Below are 20,992 nucleotides of genomic sequence, written 5' to 3'. Positions count from 1 at the left end.
GATACAGCATTATTATGTTCCACTCAAACATTCTTCTCCTTAATCTGTAATTCCCTGATTCATCCTGTCATATGTGTTTTATCCCCTTTGTTCTCTCCATCTCCTGGCAGCGTGTCACACTCTGACAGCGTGACCGTGGAAGAGGCACGGAGAAAGACACAGAGAGATTGCATTGTGGTTTGTAGTTATCTGATCATTAATCCTCACTGATCCGTATCAACCCCCGGTCCACTGTTCCCTCTTCACTCCACTGCTACATCAGACAAAGTGGCCGGCTGGTTGGTTGCGGGACACGGAGGCTTTGTCTTTATTAACAACACTGAAAAAGCCTCCTAGCAGAGAGGCTACCCCTTACATCACCATCAATCATCCACAATGACAAGATTGATTTGATAACAGGAAAAAATTCTACCACTGCTGCAACTTCTCCTTTCATGTTTTTTAGTGGTGGGCAGGAGGGTTTTGAACTGTTTAAACGCTAAATTCAACTCTGGAGAACACAAGCGGGGCTGCTATTTTTAAAGGTTTAAAAGGCCAGAGAGCCTCTCTAGCCCTGGACTTTTCCACTGGCTTTTTACCGAAGCACTTTTCAGGATATGGATGTTTTAATGGTGAGGAAGCAACCCCTGACCCTGGCAGTACCATGACCTATCCCCGTGATGTAGCTCCGTTCTACCGCAGAGGTGTAATAAAAGGTATACACCATTAACTGGCCTGATTAAATGGTCGTGTCACAACCCTCCTCCACTGTCCCGCCATGCTGTGCTGCAGAAGCACACAGCATGTTCAGCAGGTATCCTTCATTAACTCTCAGACATTTCTCTGATTGAGCTCTTCCTTAATGAACTACAGAGGATGTGGAAACATACAAGACATAATTACACAACACCCATATGCAGGAAGGGGTTGGATTTTTCATCACATGGAGTGGCATTTTAATCACATCAGTGTTATGCGAAAATATTAAATAATAAATGGAAAAAATGTTTTTTCTCTGAGAGCACTTAAAAAAGTGAACGCAATAAAGTTAAGAGACCTGAAGCAGGTTGCACCACCTCTTTGTTAGTCCAAACGTAGCCACGGTATAAATGTTTTTGTCAAATTAAAATAGATTACAGCACACAAAATAGTTCTTCGGTAGAAATGAGTTTGTGATAAATACTTACACCTGTAACTGTGAGTGTAACTTACGTAAGCGGGCTAGCCGACACTAACCAGTTTAAACTAAATGGTTGTTTTAAATATAGACAACATATCTGACCTGACACTTTATAAAATGCTAAACTGGAACGATTTTAAATCACATTTCTGTAAAATAACACAAATATATCTCAAATAACGAAACAAATGCTGACGAATAACTAGCAAAATAGCATTGGTTGGTTAGCATAATTGTGTTTCCCATTATTTCTTACCTTTTTAGTCCCCCTTAAAACTGTTATTTCTGGCAGTTGTGTGTTACAGCTTGTGATACTGCGATAAATTCCAGTTTATATAATTAAAAAGCTTTTACACATCACTTACAGCTGAGACATTTCTTCAGCTTTATTGTCGTAATTACATTTGATAAATTGCAAGTTTCCAAGTAGCTCAAGTGGGGTTTTACCTAATAATGAATTTACATATGGGCAAAGTTTTTCAGATCTAACGGAGAGCGTTTCTTTTACATTCAAATGAGAGAAAGCAGAGCTGGGTAAATATACCGTACATTTTTTCAACATTCTTCTTATTATTATTCTTATAGAAGCTGTGAAGTTTGTTGTAGCATTGAGCAAAGATAAAAGGAGCCTTGAGACCTTGATCAGCTGAAAAGGAAGGAGGCTACCTGTTCAGCGTGCACTCCATCGCTACTCATTTGCCATTAATCACCATGGCAACACAGCGTGCAGCAACAGACAGCAACGCAGGTTCGTAAAGCAAAGAAACAGGGACCACACAGAGGCTTCATTAAGCATAGACTCAAGATCAAATGTGTTCTCATTAATTTAAAGCTGAACTGGATTTGACAAGAGATTATAAGGCTTTAGGAAAAATGTGAAGTGCTACTGTCCCCGACAACATCCTCAAGATGGTCTTTGTGCTTTCATTTGGATCAATTAGGACTTTTTTAAGACTGTATCCTCTGAGGACCAAGCAGGATGAAAGAGAAAACATCAAAAGCAGCAGTGAGGAAAACTAATGAAGAAACTAATGAAGTAAGGAGAGGACACATATCTCATGGGGAACAGAAGTGCCATTCGCCATTATGATAATATTTTTGGGGAAATTGCTCCACTAGTGCAGCCCAAAAACACAGTATTTTGTTTTGGAAATTTGAAATAAAAATATCTTCAGCATGTGCAGACTGTCTCAACCGCTGAAAGTAAATGACAAAAGCCACCAGACTGCTGATGACACAAATAACTACATACCTGCAACAAAATCATGAGAGGATCACTATAAAATGACAAAATTTGTATTCTGCTGTTGCTTCCTCTCCCACTTGACTTGCTGTGATCCAACTGTTACATAAGTCTTTAATCCAGCTGTGCTACTTCTCCTCTTCCCTCGCTCTCTTCTCTCCTTTTCTCCCGCCACCGTAATCTGAATCCTAAAAAAAAACCAACCCTCTTTCTCTTTTAGTGTGCTTTTACCACCGAAAACATCCTGATACAGGCTTGAAACTGTCTTATGATGATACCTCTGTGTCCGGGACACACTGCGGGATATTCTTATGAGCCGGCACACCGATGTTTGGCTGTTTTCTCTGATATACACACAAGCCAGCGGGCAAAGCTTTGCCCAAACACAAATCCTGTGTGTTTTTGTCACCTACAGCCTGTCTCTCCGCCAGGGCCCCATCTCCGAAGGGGGGCAGGAGCCAGGAATAGACTGCCCTTAACCGTTTGTAGAAGCTAATGTGGCAAACAGTAATCTAGCAGGTTGCGTTCGGCCTTTCAACACCAGCCAGAGGACTCCAAGAGCTGTAAAGTTGCTAGAAACCTCTCTAAAGCCCTTCAGCACTCAGGGACTCTGCTGTCACCCATTGGATCAAAGGGAGACATGGCTGGCCTTTCTCTTTTATCTGCTGAGGTTGTGAGAGGTCTTTGCAAGAATAACAGTCATATATTCATAGATAAGATGTAATGGAGGGTGAGGATAGAGGGGGGACAAGGGTAAATCAGGCTGAGGACAGGAGAAAGCAGTGGCCGATATAAATCAAAATGTTGTTATCACAAGAGGGCTGTTTTGTGAAAAGACAACTAAATAAGAGGGCGTATTTAAGCCCCTGTAAGATATCGTGTATCTTTAATATGAACACTGGCATCCTGCTTATCCAGATCATGACCTCATGCAGTTCTCAAGCTTTGAGCCATGTCTGAGGCACCACGCCATCGCTATTATTATTATCAGACGACAAAAGAGGCACCAAAGAGAGAAGGGAGTGGAGACAGTACACACACACACACACACAGACACACACACACACACAGACACACACACACACACACACACACACACACACACACACACACACACACAGACACACACACACACACACACACACACACACACACACACACACACACACACACACACACACACACACACACACACACACACACACACACACACACACACACACACACACACACACACACACACACACACACACACACACACACACACACACACACACACACACACACAGTGTATGATGTGGTTTTCACTCACTTAACAGTGAAATGCACCAGTGGTCAAGATGAGGGTTATAAAAACTAACTAAATACTTCATACAGCTGTTGTTTTTGGGGGTGACAACACTTTTTTTAACTCGTCTACGTCCTTTGAAAATGTGTTTTGCTCATATGAAACAATTTTGTTTGATTTTTGATCTCTATCTTCATTATGGTTGTTGGACTGTTTCCACACAACATTGGAAGTAAGTCCAGGACTTTCTCATTTTGTCCCCATGTTGTTGTTTTTTAACTTGTTATTTTGGCCTTTTCATAGCTTTAATACTCACTACAGCTGAAGATATCTATTGCTGAGCCACCGGGCGACCATGACCCCATGTTGTCTATTAAAAAATATTAAAATATCATCAATAAAACCAAACCAAAAACAAGCAAAGCAGAGTTGGCCTGGAATGTGCAACATTACTGAGAAACACTCATGTCAGTCAAACAAAAATATATCAAGAACAGGCCACAAGTCAATGACTGAGTGATAATACTGCAACACGATATAAAGTGAAAGGCTCATAAACTTGCCCAGTGGTGTAAAGAGGACTAAATCAGAAGTATATCCTTTCATGGTTGAAGAAACTTCACTAATTTGTTTTTCTTTCCCCGTGCAAAATTATGCAAGTGAAGGGAGCTACATTTGGGCAGTGACCTTGATGTGAGTTTACTGCTCTCTCTGTCCAGAAAAAAGGCTTGGGCGCCTTGCTTATCACATGTTAATCACCTTGCATGGTGTAATGTTTGTTCTTCTATGTAACCTCATTAGGAGAGCAGCTGTTCAGAATATGGCAGCGTTAATAGAGGGTGATGCACAAGTAATAGGAGGAGGACCAGAGATACATCAACCATCCCTCCGATTCTGAATCAATATCTGGATAATTGAATTAATGATTAATTCCTTGTCCTCTTGGGTGAGAGATGAGGGGTGTGTTCATTGACCTCACCCAGCCCGCCTCACCCGTGGATGTGATTTCCCCTGATATTAGCCCTGCTGGAGCATCTGTCAAGCTCCCCATACACACTGTCTTCACACACACACCGTAACTCACTCACTGGTACAAGCCTGACGAACGTACGTCAATAAGCACACAGGAGCATCAGAGCGCACACACACACACGCTCACACTGATAGTTAGCTTCACAGCACCTGAGCCAGTTTTAAGGTCAGGTGAAAGGGTCGCAAACTGTATACAGCAGATGTGAAGATACTCCAGAGGTGCCTAGGCTGATGAACATCACCAGACCTGTCAGAGTTGGCTCCCACTAGACACTTCATTCTCTAATTCAGCAGCCCACCGACCAGCTGCTCCCTGCCCCTGCTGATAAGCAGAGACTGCTGACGGCACCTGACCTGTTCAGACCAGACCAACCAGTAATGTGGTTACAGCTCAACATCATCTACTTTGTAATTATGTGGACATTTCCTGCTAATAATCTGATCCCTGATTACAAATAATGATGAGGAATCTCTCTTAAAGGTCCCAAACCTTTGTAAATGATACATCGGGTTGATTTGCTAAACAAGTAAATACTGCATAAGTAAACTCAATCCGCAGAGAAAAGCACACAGCAAGTATTCAGAATCTGTGTCCTCAAACAAGCCGTCAGGACTTCTGTACGGTTGTGATGTCACAACGATACTTTATATACTGTATGTAGAAAGTGCTGCTACAGTCATTCCCCGGCTGCAATGACGTTGCAGAGACAGCAAATGAAACGCTGAGCAATCAGAGCAGACTGGGCTTTTTTAGGAGGGGGCCTTAAAGAGACAGGCGCAAAAACAGAGCGTTTTAGCCAGGGAATGAATACAGGTACAGTATATTCAGACAGACAGTATGAGAAAAATAATGTGTTATTTTAACAAATAAATATGCTCTAGTAGAAAACCCAAAATGCAACCAAAAAAAACCAAAATGAGAATAATATGTCTCTTTTAAAGTGTTTTTCTACTGAGAGTGACTCCAAAAGCTAAAAAGATTGACTGCGTGTCAGATCTTTTGGGATATTTGATAATTAAACTGCAATAAAAAGTGAAATAACACAAAACATGGCCCCTGCATTATTAGCTAATCTTGTGGCTCTGTTGTACAGAAGGATCATGTATCAAAGTATAGTTTTAAACTTCTATCATCTACGTTCTTACAGGGTCCATATGCTATTAAGCAATAGACCACAGACTATGGGACACTGAGAAATTGGGACCAGGTCGTATTATTCAGACATAGGAGTGTTCTTTGTCTGCTGTGTACAAAGGGACTCTGTTTATACAACACATTTTTCCCAGGGACACCTTATACAGTCTATCATGTACAATACACATCGTTGATATACGTATATATATATATACATATATATATATATATATATATATATATATATATGTAAGCTGACATTTTCTACTGAGAGTGACAACTTTAAAGCCCCCTGCACAACTGACCATTACATCAGGCTGGAGGAGAGTACAAGCAAGTGTAAAACTCAGTGCTGCAGAGTCCCACCGAGGGCCTCTCAGGTCTGTGAGTCCTGATTGGGATTTATTTCCACTGCAGACCAGGGCAACTGGAGGCCACGAGATAGTTAAGTATGCACGCATTACTGTAGCTCACTAAAGCAATTTATCTGGGCCAGCCAGGTTCATTTCTATTCTGCACATTCACCAGCAGCCATCACTGCATCTGTAGCCACTGGCACATTCCCCATTGAGCTCCACAAAAAAACACCATTGTAAAGCCCACAGTCAATGTCCTGCCAAAGCGGCCCGAGTGAAATGTTTATCATTGCAGATGAGCAAAGTGTTGATCACAACCCTGCGCGTCCACGCTCAACCCTCTGCAGCCAGTGGGGGTGTGCAAGTTCATTTACAACACATGCTGTACGGTATCTACAACTGTAACATGTAACATGCATTATATTCTGATGCACTTGCACACATAGACATAGACGGAGCTACAGTTGTGACAGTGTTGACAGACAGACGGGGAGGGGGGCCTTACGTATCTGCTGATGATGTTCCGGAGCTGGGTGAAATCCATCCTTTAGACAACTCCGGCGGCGACTAAACTGTGCAGCAGACACGCTCAGCTCTCCTCGGATCTTCGTAAACGCTACCTAATGTGGCTCTTTCCACCAGTATCCATCGCTCTCCTTCGCCGCCGCCGCCGCCAGCCACCACGGCCGAGTGTGTGATAGCGAGGAGCAGCGGTCTCTCAGTCGGCTGTTGTGATTTTCATGGCATCCCTGGGAAGAGCCATGCAGCGACCGAGCGATTACAACAACCCACACTCACACTCACGCTGCTGCTGCTGCTGCTGCCGCTGCTGCTGGCTACATTTCAGGGGAAATTTCACATGCATGCAAAGCTCCAAACTTCTAGGTAGGCTTCCCGGTTACTCCTCGTTTGTTAAACGCTTTTATTCTTGCAGGATACGGTCCCTCATGGAGGTTTGTCTGTATCCCTCTCTCTCTCTCTGAGGTGGTCCTTGATGTAGCGGCAAACGTCCACAGCACAGCACTCACCCGTCAGATGACTACGCTGCGCATGCGCACTGGGGTTGTTACTCACCTCTCCTGGAGTAAACTGCACTGTAAGAAGTAATCACCTCCACATGCATCAATAAAAACTCCCAGTGGTGTCCAAAGATCAGGGCAAAACTACAGAAGCCACAGCAATATGACATACTCTCACTGTTATTGTGGTTTGTAGGCTTAAATAGTTCTATACATTAGATTCAGAAGCAGTTACTGGTGGACAGCAACTATGTACATTTACTCAAGTACTGTACTGAAGTACAATTTTGAGGTACTTTTATTTTACTTGAGTAAGTCATTTTGAATCTACTTTATACTTCTACTCCACTAAATTCAGAGGAAATATAGTCGTTTTTTCTACACTACATTTATTTGACAACTTTAGTTACGAGTTACTTTACAGATTCAGAATATTATACATGTATGTATACATTATAGATTAAGCTACACAGCAGAAGTAAATAAAAGTATCCCCCCTTTATCAGCTGCAACATTAAAGTGATGTTTACATTAATATATCAATAATCATAATAATATATAATATTCTGAAATGAGCCTGCATGATAAGTACTTTTACTTTTTGAACTTTAAGTACAGTTTAATGTTGATACTTTTGTACTTTTACTCAAGTATCATTTTGAATGCATGAGTCTACATTTGTTTACTGCATAATAATGCAACATATTCCTTATGCTGACTATAGGTTTTTAATGTCTTAATTTGAGAAGTATCTTCCAACTGTAGCTAGTGGGGTATAAAGTACATTATTTCCCTCTTAAATGTAGTGGATTATAAAGCCGAATAACATTTAAATACTTAAGTAAAGTAACTTAGTATAGTGCTCAAGAACAGTACTTGAGTACTACATGTGTCCAATGCATGCAAGTAGTTGCTACATAATAACTCTCCCTCTCTCTCTCTCTCTCTCTCTCTCTCTCTCTCTCTCTCTCTCTCTATCTATCTATCTATCTATATATCTATCTATCTCTCTCTCTTTCTCTCTCTGTGCAAATATATACATATACCATATATATATAAATATACTCTATGTAACAGTATATTTAACCTCTGAGTATATTTAGACAGAGACATTTCACATGCTCTAAATTCCATCTGCTTGTTTCCACCACAGACACACACACACACACACACACACACACACACATACACACACACACACACACACACACACAAACACACACACACGCACACACACACACACACACACACAGAAACATTTTTCAACAAGACATGTATCTGTGCTCAGCAGTGAGGTGGTAGTAAACTAACAGCTTTATTTATGGTATATGAATCATTTATGTTTTATAGTTAAAAATGAGAAGTAAATTTGATTTGCCGGGCTGGTGTTTATCCTTTCTATGTAATAATGTGGTTTTAATCCATGATAGTTTATATGTCTCTCATTGTCTAATGAGCCATCAAGTCCAAATGTTAATAAGCCATTAATAAGGGCTTTTAATAGACAATCTAGGTTCATTATCAAATTTTAGACCAGATTTTGTAGAAATAAGCCCTAACCCTAAAACAGTCAAAGGGAGTTTTCACAACTTGGCAATCCAAGTTTTTTTCTTATTAATTGCTTTCAATGTATCAATGTAATGTATGTAGGAAGTAGTGAAGTAGTGATTATGTATTAACCATTAACAAAGTGATACAACCTATAAACAATTAGTTGAAAGTGGTACCTGTCATGATACACACTTTCCATACAGTATGTGCCATTGATCACATACAAAGATGCATACATGCAACGATTCAGGACTCAAGGTGATGTGTTGACATCCTATCACCAACAAACCAATAGAAACAAAAAATAAAACTATCATCGATAAAATTACTCACTACTCAGTTATGTAACAGAAATCATGTTTAGTGCCATTTTTAGGCTTGTTGTCCCACATTGTGATTCACAAAAACTTTCCAAACCCAACTGCATTGTCTCCATCTAAGGGGGATCCTCTGGCTGCAGGGCGGCAGGGCGTGTGTCTGCCAGAGACAATTCATTTACCTTATGACTTTCAATTAACACAGGCACTATTAATAATGCAAAGGGATCCAGCACTTTCAGCTCTGACCTACTAATGCTCGATGCTGCTGCTTCCCTCCCTCAAGACCCCGGGGCACTTAGTGTTTAATGATGAGTCTGCCTCAGTGGACAGATTACACCATGCTCTTTGTTTATGGGCCGTGACAGTTATATGCATGTTGTGTTTTATGTCATTATCATGTTGTTGAGATTGACGTGCCTCTCATTCCCTTTACTTGTTGGTCACAACCACTAAAAGCACAAAAGTAATAAAAAGTTTGGGATAGATTATGCAGTGTCACCACAGTAGATCTAAGGACACCATGCTGTGCTATAATAAGAACAGCAGAAGAGCTGACTCTTTGGAATATAAGCATCTTAAATCCCTGGCTGATAAATAACGTTCTCACCTCACAGACTAAAATCTTTGCAAGCTGAAGAGACTCACAGCAATGACTTCTTCATCCTCTAAATGAACCATCCAGTCTGTGACTGTATCTCACTAAATTTCTAAAATATCTGATCATGTATGGATCAGCAAATCTGATGTGATTTTGTTTTTCCTTCGAGAGCAGCTGGCCTTGATTTCCAAAGAAACTGGGCTGAAATTGCTGCTCAGTTTGAAGCACAGGTAGATATTTTCCACTACTGTTGCTGTGATTATCACATAGCTGACCGACTATTACTGTTCCATGTGAGTGGAGCAACTGGGTCATTGTTCATGCCTTCCTTCTGTCTTCTGTGTGGGCGAGGGAGAGCCACATATGGGGCAGTGGGTTACTTTCCTCATGTTGCCATCAGGCCTACGTGGGAAGAATCTGCCATCTGCATATTTGGAACAGTTTTTCATATTAATAAGACATAATGATAAGTATTATAATAGTAATCCAGACATGTCAAATTACTTTGATTTAGCTGCTAATATTCTTTGCAGACCCAAGGGTATGCTTATGACTGCAGATGATGTTGGAGTTTGGCAAAATTGAGGAGTCCTACTATAATCTTTAAAGGTCCCATATTATAAAAAGTGAGATTTACATGTCTTTTTTGTTATACAGCAGGTTGCGGTACTATATAAATACTGTGAAAAGATCCAAACGCTCAATCTACAGAGAAACGTACACAGCCCGTATTCAGAACTGAGCCTTTTAAACGAGCTGTCAGGACTTTTGTAGCATTGTAATGTCACAACTATACTACAGTATATGTAGTGGCTGCAATAGTGGTGCAGAGACGCCCAGAGCACGGACCAATCAGAGCAGAATGGGCTTTTTCAGGAGGGGGGCTTAAAGAAAAAACAAAATGAAAATACAAGTACGAAAAGTATGAAAAATAGCATAACTTGGGATCTTTAATATGTGTTATGTCAGGTTTCAGTTCTCATTATAAGTGTGTAGTTTTCTTTTTTTTTTAGATGTGTAGATAAATTCCCAAGAGCTCCAAAAGCCAAAAGATTTACTGTGTGTCAGATCTTTTGGGATATTTGATAATTAAACTGCAATAAAAAGTGAAATAACACAAAACATGGCCCCTGCATTATAAACTAATCTTGTGGCTCTGTCGTACAGAAGGATTATGTATCAAAGTATAGTTTTAAACTTCTATCATCTACGTTCTCACAGGGTCCATATGCTATTAAGCAATAGACCACAAACTATGGGACACTGAGAAATTGGGACCAGGTCGTATTATTCAGACATAGGAGTGTTCTTTGTCTGCTGTGTACAAAGGGACTCTGTTTATACAACACATTTTTCCCAGGGACACCTTATACAGTCTGTCATGTACAATACACAGCGTTGATAAACGTATATATATATATATATATATATATATATATATATATATATATATATATATATATATATATATATATGTAAGCAGTGAAATCAGTGTAATTACAGTGCAAACACTTTTAAAAGGTATTTCAATGACATAAAAAAAATGCTGACTTAAGATTGCTAGCTGACTTAAATACTCAATATTCTGTTCAAAGATAATTCTTTGTTGTAATATTGTAAAAAAGAAAACACACAGCTGGAATTTAAGACAGTACGTTCAATCAGCAAATGTCTATGTGCTGACATGTTTATTTGGTGAAACCTTAAACTGCTTCCCTGCAAACTGTGATATTTTTTTCAGCGGTTAACAGATTTTTAGCATCTTTTTTTTCATGTGTGGTTTAATCATTACAGCTCTTGTTGCAGCTGACTCTGTGCTCTCGTCAGCACAAACAGCAGATCCTATTATGGTGTAGATTTGAATTTACCTCTGCATCAGCTCACTGGATGCAGGAAAATAAAGAATACGGGGGAATGGGATGAGGTTTGTGAGGAGCAACCACAGTTAGTTTGGACGGGCAGATCTTGCTGCATGATATGGGATCTATAGATATTATTAAAATCCCAAAAGTAATCAACAGTAAAGGCCTTGAGTATAAATACAGAGTTGACGTCAGTTATATAATTTGATTTTAGAAATGTAAACAGGGCTTCTGCTGTTTGTGGTAGGACTTTGTAGTGGTACGAATCTGGCAATACAACACCTATCATACAGGGGATACAATGTAATATATTGCAATACTGTCATAGTATAAAGAACACAGCACTATATATGTGGTTGTGTTTGAACGGGGTCAAATAGCGGAATATTACAACAAAGCTATCTAGCGATGGACAAAATGAAGGACGAATATCACAAAACACTATATCGCGATACCTTAGTTTGTGGCAGCAATGTGAGATTTGGTGACTTAGACTCAATTCACTGTTTTAATGTTTTGCAATTTGACTCAAGAGAAAATAAAAGACTTGAGCCTAGACTTGGACTAGGGAGTTAAAGACTCGACTTGAGACTTGAGACATGACGATGGAAATGAATTTTCTGTGTTCATTTTATGTTTTCAGTTGAAATATTGAATAGTAAAAACGTTCAACGCTGAGAAAGTGTTCAATGTTGACATTACAAGTGTCTATGTAAAGTTAGTGAATGCTGATGTAAGCCAACGTTAGACAAATTATAATACAAATAAAATCCATTTTCATACATTTTGGACTGGTTGGATAAAGACAATAATGTTATTAGACAGGTTATACCTTGTCTGTTCTCATTATAGGACCGGATACTGCAGGTAAGTGACTTTACTTGTCCCTGAAAAAAAAAATACTCTGGACTTGGACCTTGAGTAAATATGACAATTTTATATAAAAACAAAACAAAAATATCAACTAAAACATATGAATGAATTAATCTGAAATTATAAATGTTATTATTTGATGTTTCCTGACATCTTTACCTGCTCCTGAATGGTGTATTTTTGTGTAACGTTATTCTTACAAATTCTAAATAATTGAATCCCCTGGCTGTCAATTTAGTGTCACAAGTCTGTATCTGTGTTTTCTTTCCTTTTTAGTTTGTCTGATGTCATTTTCATGGTGAATATATATATATATCTATACATGAATCCTAATGGAATTAAGCCTCCTTTCGTTGATTTAATTAATTTGCAAGTGAGTTGAAAGGCTTATTACAGATCAGTTTATAGGGATATATGGTGTGTGTGTGTGTGTGTGTGTGTGTGTGTGTGTGTGTGTGTTAAGGGAAATTAACCAATACTATCCAGCTGCAGCAGCTTACTTAATGACTGTTCATGTGCAACACAGAATTAAACTCAGGTATTTAGTGCCATCTAGTGGCCATTTCACAAAAACACATCAGTTGCCACTTAGATGCAACATGCTCATAGCTACTCCATGGCCCTGTTGGTGTAGATTCAGGTAATTTGGCTGCTAATTAATTAGATTGATTAGTTGTAATTGGAGAACCGTTAAAGCGTGAGTTTACCCCGTATCATGGGGAACAAATTAACAGAAGGTGACAATTAGGCCTATAGTGTTTTTTCTATTGTTTATTAATTCATGACGCTTCAACAGATTTGTAGTTACTTGACTGAATTAGCTTTTGAGTGTTTGTTTTGGTGGTTGCTTGACTGATTTAGTTGATGAATGAGTAAATGTGCATTTGAGTGAACCAGCTGTACAGGATCGTGTGCGACCTCTCGATTCATGTCAGAGGTTACCGAACATAGCTTCACAACAACTTGTGAGACCAAGATTGTGTGAGTAAGCACTGCAAACACTGCAGGACACCGGTCCCCTCTCTGAGCAAAGATAATAGGTGTGTTTGTGTCTCTGGCGGTGCTGATGTGCGTCACATGCCTCCTCACTCCATGCCCAGTCCGGGTGCCAAGAGAGGGGCTTAAACCTGCGTCTGGAGATGGGAGCTGTGGAGATCCCAGGGAGCGGATGCTTGGCACCATGAAATAGGATTTGGGGAGGACCGAAGCAATGAAGCGAGAGGGAGAAGAGCAACTGCCAAGTCCTCTCTACGGATTTGATGCCCCCCTCCTCACCCTTTAAACATATTCAGCTTGTGCGCACGCACAGACACATACACACACACACACACACACACACACTCAAATGTGCAGAGAGGGAGAAAAAGAGGGAGGGGGGGGATTGTGGATGGAGAGGGAGAGAAAAGCAAAGCAAAGAGGGGAGTATACTAAGAAGAACAGTGTTTGGAGCAATAACATAGTGCAGTCAGAGAGACGGTGACCTGAACATGTGTTCCTCACCGTAACCAACTCATACAACACACTAATCCTGCCAGGGTTTTTACCAGGTGCCCTGTGCCTGCTTATGTGTGTTGTGTGTGTGTGTGTGTGTGTGTGTGTGTGTGTGTGTGTGTGTGTGTGTGTGTGTGTGTGTGTGTGTATGTATGTGTGTGTGTGTGTGTGTGTGTGTGTGTGTGTGTGTGTGTGTGTGTGTGTGTGTGTGTGAGTGTGTGTGTGTTTGTGTGTGTGTGTGTTTGTGTGTGCATGGACTTATATCTGTGCTTATGGTTTCCTGCATGCACATTGTAGCTCATCCTCTATAAGTGACAGAGGTTGACAAGAAGTGGAGAGAAACAGGAGGGAGGAGGGGGAAAATAAGAGTGGCGGGGCTACTCACATGGCTGTCAAAGGGAGTGATTGATTTTCCGCCCCCTGTTATCGAGGCCAGCAGCCACCAGGACCCCTAATACCCCCCTGCCTGACACACACACACACACACACACACACACACACACACACACACACACACACACACACACACACACACACACACACACACACACACACAGACACACACTATCAGCAGCTCAATACCCAGAAAATAGGCCTATCAAGTATCATCTGTCTTTCTCTCTCTCTCTCTCCCTCTCTCTCTCTCTCTCTCTCTCTCACTCTCTCTCACTCTCTCTCTCCTTCTCTCTCTCTCTCTCTCTCTCTCTCTCTCTCATGTGGTCATAACAAATATCTAATCAGCATAGTTGGCTCTGTGTACATGGAGCAGAGAGAGAAGAAGAAAGAGAAAACATAGTTGGCTCTGTTTGCCTGTAGCTGACAGAGCACAAGAAAGGGAAAACGAAATCAGTTACGAACCCCGAGCGAAGATGATTGAGGAGCTGAGATGATTCAGAAAAGCAAGATGGATGTAAGTGGATGCTTCTGGACCTTTCTATTTCAGATCACATTTTTCTGTTTATCTCTGTGCTGAATTATGATCAGATGGAAGCCTCAAACCCCAAAGCTGATGATCTAGAGACTGCTGGAAATGTTGTTGAAAGAGAAAATAAATCAGCACACAGTAGAAGTGTGGCGAGAAAAAATTCAAGGTAAAACAGTGGAACCCCTGTATCACTCTCTTCCCCACACTTCCTCTTTCTCTCCCTGCCGTCACTTCTCTTTCCTTTTCTTGCCTCTTGTTCCATGCGCCCTCCAACCCCTTCTTTTTTTCAATTTTCCATAAAGGACACGTGCAATTTTGCCATTACTGCTTCAGCTCTAATGGAAGCATGAAAAATACGTCTATCCCGCTGATGCCAAAGAGATGGATGTGTACTGTACTTACACCTCTGAGACCAGTCATAAATATGTGATATCCTGTGGTGTTAGCGAGCTTGTGCACTCCCCACAGTGTGTCTGTATATTTGTGTGTGTACCCGAGACACAGAAAGAAGGGGAGCGTGACCAAGTGAAGAAAATTCCCGTGTAAATGATATGTCAAGTGGACTATCTTTGTTTAGCCCAGGCCATATCTGATCATTGTGAAAATACGATTCCAGCAGACGTCACATTCTGACACATTTTGTTGTGCCCTCTTCTACTCAGTCAGTTTTGCATCTGTGTTAACCTGCAAAGTACAGATTCATTCAACAGCTTCAGAGTATTGAGGCGGGGGGAAGAATGATATCAACATGTGAGACAATAGGTGCCTCTCAAAGTTAAGGATGCTTCCTCTGTAGGATGGGTCCTTCCAGTCCTTCCAAGACTCTTTAGCATTCGGGAAAGTCTGGAGAGAGTGCAGGGGGTGAAAAGGTGAAGATGTTCACGGTGATAATAAATTTACAAGGACACTGAAGATCACCACCTACATTTAAAAGGAAAGAAAACGTCCAAGAACCGGCATTGCATCAGTGCCCTCATCTTATGAAAGTCAGAACAAACTTTTAGATTTGTCCTTGAGTGAGTCAAGACAGTTCATAGACATTACAATGAATCCATGTGTAAAGTGAAACAATGACATGTATGGGATTTTTCTAATTTAACAACTTGTCCTCTAAAACTGCTGCAGGAACCCTTTTATCTTTAAAAAAATATGTTCTGTTTATTTTTTCTATTTTAAGTGTTTCTATGTGAGTATGGGTGAGTAAGGGTGCAGCGGTGTGTGATCATGTCATGTTTAGATGTTTTTCTTGGTTCGTGATGTGACTGAAAAGGTCTAAGTGAAATATGTTTTCACAAATACGAACCACAATGTGGCTCTGACCAGAATGTGAACTTGGAGCCTGTGGCGGGGAATGCACAGGCAACCAATGAAAGCCTTAGAGCTAGAAAAAAAGTGATGATATTTCAGTTCTGCAAAAGAATATGTGATGAAAAGGTACAGCTGAACACATTCTGTCCATTCATGGGGGGGGGAAATGATTAAAATCATTTCAGGTTCAACAAACAACTGAAAACTGTTAAAAAACGTCAATATCAGCTCAAGTGCTTGCATTGGAATTATAGAGGCTAATATTTATCTCTGCAGATGTAGTTGTGGACTGAATTTGAAAGCCATGATGTTTAAAGGAATGTTAATTCTAGTTTTCTTACTGTAGTGTTACTCATGTATCTCTGCATCAGAACTCATCAATAATTCATAATGTCATTGCAAATGTGCCACGTATTTGCTTCACAGAAGCCTCAAGGACATGACAAATGTTTGTTTTGCAGAAAATCTCATTAGAGATATGCAGCTACATACTCAAAATGAGCCAACTTTGATAACGTTTGTAACGTGTGTTTATATGTTTTGGAGACATCTGATTGGTTGTGGTTCTGTTTTTTCACTAATAAGTCATTACTGAAAGCTATGATTCAGGGCTGGCTCAGGCTTGACTAGAAAAAAAGAATAGAAAAGGAATAATAATCACATCAATTTGCCCTGGTAAGATTAATGATTATTTTGAGCATGTGAAAGATATTGCATTCAATTTTAAAACCTCACATTTTAGCCATTTTTCTGACTTATTGGTCCATTTTGATATTATCTGTAAAAGTAAAAAATGAGTTTTGTTCAGCTCTGGGAACAACAGATGTATGGTCATGTTAATTATTAAATCTCAAGACACTTTTTCAGTTACTGTGGTGCTTCAGTTCAAACATGCAAATGACTGAAGTCTTAGAAATAAAGGTTCTAAACGTGTTCTTTCTGAAGGGCTGACGTTCTACCAGGAACCATTTGCATCTGAAAAAAAATCCTTTTGTGAAGAAAGTGTTTTTTTAAGAGTCCCGTTAAGAACTATTTTTTATCCAAAGAACCATTTTGGAAGAAAGAGTTCTTTGTAAGGATGAAATGGGTTCCATCTAGAAATGTTTTTCATCCAAAGAACTCTTTTTGGGAGAAAGCAGCTGCCAACCTTTTCCTATGAAGGGCAATTTTTACAGTTTCTTGTAAATCAGTGTGCCATATCAACGTCAACCCTAACCCCAACTATCATAAATAACAGGCTGTGCCCCAGTCAATGACTGTGGAAAGGGTAATTTGGCATGTGGATAAGAAAGTGCTACATAATTTCCCCCAAAACGTCTTGCACCTTGTTGCTATAGTGTGCCACTGGTGAAGCTGCTGCACTGGTGGCACCCATGCCCAAGGTTGATGACCCCTGCTGTAGAACCTATATACAGTACATTAGTTATTCATCAGCTTTACTGCTGTATGTTACTGTGTGTGTGCAATAACTTAAAGCAATCTAGCCTATAATAGGATAGAATGGGACCCAGAGCACCTCTCCACATTTAAGGGAAGGACTAAGACTTTCCTCTTTTTGTGTGAGTACATTGAAGGTAATGGAAAGCCAGAGTCAAATTAATTTGTGTTCACAGACTTACATTAAAGATGATTCTGATGATCTTTGATCAAGTTTAGAGCTGGCTCAGACCCTCATTATGCTGCTATAGTCTGCCAGGTGACTTCCCATGATACTCTGAGCTTCTCTCTTTCTCCACCTGTATCAATCATGCCCCATTAACATGTTACTAATTACTAAGTCCAGAGTTGATGTGCTTTCTTGTCTGGCAGGTGTCCTTGTTCCCATGGTTGTGCTTGCAGTCCACTGCTAATATTATTATTAGTCACATTGATATTATTATTAAAGTTGTTGTGTTTCGGCCGCCTACCGAGAGTCTGGTTCTCCTCTGAATTTCTTCCCATTAAAGGGGAGATTATCCTTGCTTCAATTAATCATGGGGAAATGTTGAGTCTCTTTAAATGACAGAGTATGGTCCAGAGACCTGTCCTATATGAAAATTGTCACGAGATGACTTTGGCTGTGATTTGGCACGATATAAATAAAGATAAGCTTGAGTCTGTCTTGAATATCAAGCCATCATCACAAGAGCCTCTCATACAATACAATATTCTCTATTCAATACTAGAACACTTTATGAGCGTCATAATGCCATGATTGGAAGGAATAATATTACAGTGGTGAAAGTCTCAGGTATAAAAATAAAATACATAGTAATTACAGAAATTGCACCAAAAGTTTGAAGCAGGCCCATGTCTTCCTAGCAGGTGAAATAATGACCCATTTGGACCCCCCATAGTGTGTGCAGTGTGTGTGCCCCTCAACTTGCTAACTAAAGTCATGTGTCATTACCATATTCACACATTCAGAAACTTGCAGGTTCTTTTTTCTATTCCGTATGCAGTTTTTTCTAGTCTATAGGAGAGTGCTGAAACACCTTGTTAAACAGTGACATCCATTGACTCCCAAACCTCCCGCTGAGCACTTCTCACTGCAGTCAGTGATTTATGGAGCGAACGAGCCATCAGTCCACGTCTTCAGAAAAGCTGTACCTCACAGAGCATGCATGTTGTTCACTGTTTAATAGTATCTCTGAAGTGTCGTCGACCCTGACAGCTAATACAGCAGATGTTGTCGCTGGAAATGAGAGGTAGTAGGCAAGTGTCTGTTTCAGAACTGGGCTGTGCTTTGACCAAAGTTCAGAGGAGGTGTTTCTCATTAATATACGAGACAAGTCCTGCTTTATGCCTGCAGTTACTGGTATATATGGAGTTAAATGGCACTGGAGACATGACAAACTAGTGTCAGACAGTTTGTGTATCTAGTATTTTTTTTCTTTGAAAATGTGTAAAAAGTGTGTGTGTGTGTGTGTGTGTGTGTGTGTCTCTGTGTGTATGTGTGTGTGTGTGTGTGTGTGTGTGTGTGTGTGTGTGTGTGTGTGTGTGTGTGTGTCTGTGTGTGTGTGTGTGTGTGTGTGTGTGTGTGTGTGTGTGTGTGTGTGTGTGTGTGTGTGTGTGTGTGTGTGTGTGTGTGTGTGTGTGTGTGTGTGTGTTTTCCTTGCAGGAGGTCAGAACACTACTGTGCTGACTGACTGTGAAGGATTATTATAGGATTAGGGGTGTCTCGGTTACCGCGGTGAGATGATAATCACAGAGCTGTCCTCTGATCTCTACAGGGATAGCAGCGTCAATCAAACTGGACACTCAAGAAATGAGAGGAAAAACGCTGCTGTGAACATGTGTGATGTTTTCTCCGTACTAAAAGAACCACAGCTGATTGGTGACTCATTTCTGGAGGATCTCCGAGAGATAGGAAATTCACTCATCCAGTGGCGAGATGACAGCTGGTTTACTAAAAACATCAACATGTAGTTGATGTTTTTAGTAAACCAGCTGTCGTCAGTTGAGGACTTCCAGTTAGGATTTAGAATGAATCATAGCACTGAGACAGCACTGGTAAAAATTACTAATGACCTTCTAATAGATTCAGACAAACTGTACTTCTGTACTTGTTTTACTAGATGTTAGTGCTGCTTTCGACACAATTGACCATCACATCCTGTTACAGAGACTGGAGCATTTAATTGGCAGTAAAGGAACCGCATTAAGCTGGTTTAAGTCTTATTTATCATGGTAAATGGACTTGTAGCGCCTTTCTAGTCTTCTGACTACTCAAGCCACTTTCACACTGCTTGTTACATTCACCCATTCACACCACATTCACATTGATACTATGTACCATCTAATCCAATCTAATCTTTCACACCACATTTACACACCCATGCGCAGCCCAGGGAGCAATTCGGGGTTGAGTGTCTTGTCCAAGGACACTTCGACATGTGGACCGGGGGAGCTAGGGATCGACGTGCCGATCTCTGGAATGGAGGATGACCCACTCTACCACTGAGCCACAGCCGCCGATCAGATCAATCTCAGTTTGAACATGTTTATTACAAGTCGTCCATGTACATTAAAGTTAGTCACGGAGTCCCACAGGGTTCTGTCCTAGTACCCATTGTATTCATCTTATATATGCTTCCCTTAGGAAATATTATCAGGAGGCACTTTCAGGAAGTGATTTTCATTGATGTGCTGATGATATCCAATTATATTTATTGATGGAACCAGAAGAAACTGATTGGCTAAACTTCAAATGTATAAAAACCTGGATGACCTGCAATTTTCTGATGTTAAACTCAGATAAAACTGAAGATATTGTACTTGGCCCCGTCTGTTCGATGTTAAAGGGAAGGTTTTCTTTTCCACTGTGTGCACAAGATTGCTGGATTAATACTGTATATAATAACTATAATAATATTACTACTTTCATTAAAGATAGTGTGACTTGTTGCTGCTCATGGGGGAATTGTTGGATCTCTGTTAATCATAAATAACTCATAGAGGGTGGTCTTAACTTACTCTATATGTAAAGTGTCTTGAGATAACTTTTGATATGATTTGGCACTATAAATAAAATTGAATTGAATTGGAACCTGAGAGTGTTGATGTTGGGTGGGCTGTGCAGTGCCATGCCGAGCCTCATGTCCCCAGGAGCCTGAATATGATCCCCTTTACCTGCCCCCTGTCTCTGGTCCTCTCCCTCCCTCCTCCACCCCACCACCAGCTAGACTTACTGCAACTCCCTCCTCCTCCCCCGTCTCCACCCTGGGATAGACTTTCTTCCACCTGACAAGGCTTGGCCTGGATTACTGGAATACCTGGACAGGTAAGTCTACTGAGGATGGTGCCAAGTGCATTCATGTGTTTGTATGGAGACAGGGAACGAAAGAGAGGGT

At 40.6% G+C, this 20,992-nt stretch overlaps 1 protein-coding gene across 3 annotated transcripts in view; it reads right to left on the bottom strand.

The window, feature by feature from the left end:
• The window catches only part of LOC310953280 (phospholipid-transporting ATPase IH-like), a 34,046-nt gene extending 26,900 nt beyond the window's left edge, over positions 1-7,146 (bottom strand). For all 3 annotated transcript variants that reach the window (XM_083922249.1, XM_083922247.1, XM_083922248.1), the window contains exon 1: positions 6,719-7,146. In XM_083922249.1, coding sequence (XP_083778375.1) covers positions 6,719-6,757 — 39 coding nt within the window. In that variant the 5' untranslated portion in view covers positions 6,758-7,146. The remainder of the gene's footprint in view (positions 1-6,718) is intronic.
• Between the last annotated feature and the right edge of the window lie 13,846 nt (positions 7,147-20,992).

The sequence above is a fragment of the Echiichthys vipera genome (genome assembly GCF_963691815.1).
Source record: "Echiichthys vipera genome assembly, chromosome: 10".
Taxonomy (NCBI): domain Eukaryota; kingdom Metazoa; phylum Chordata; class Actinopteri; order Perciformes; family Trachinidae; genus Echiichthys; species Echiichthys vipera.
This window is presented reverse-complemented; position numbering and strand designations above follow the sequence as displayed.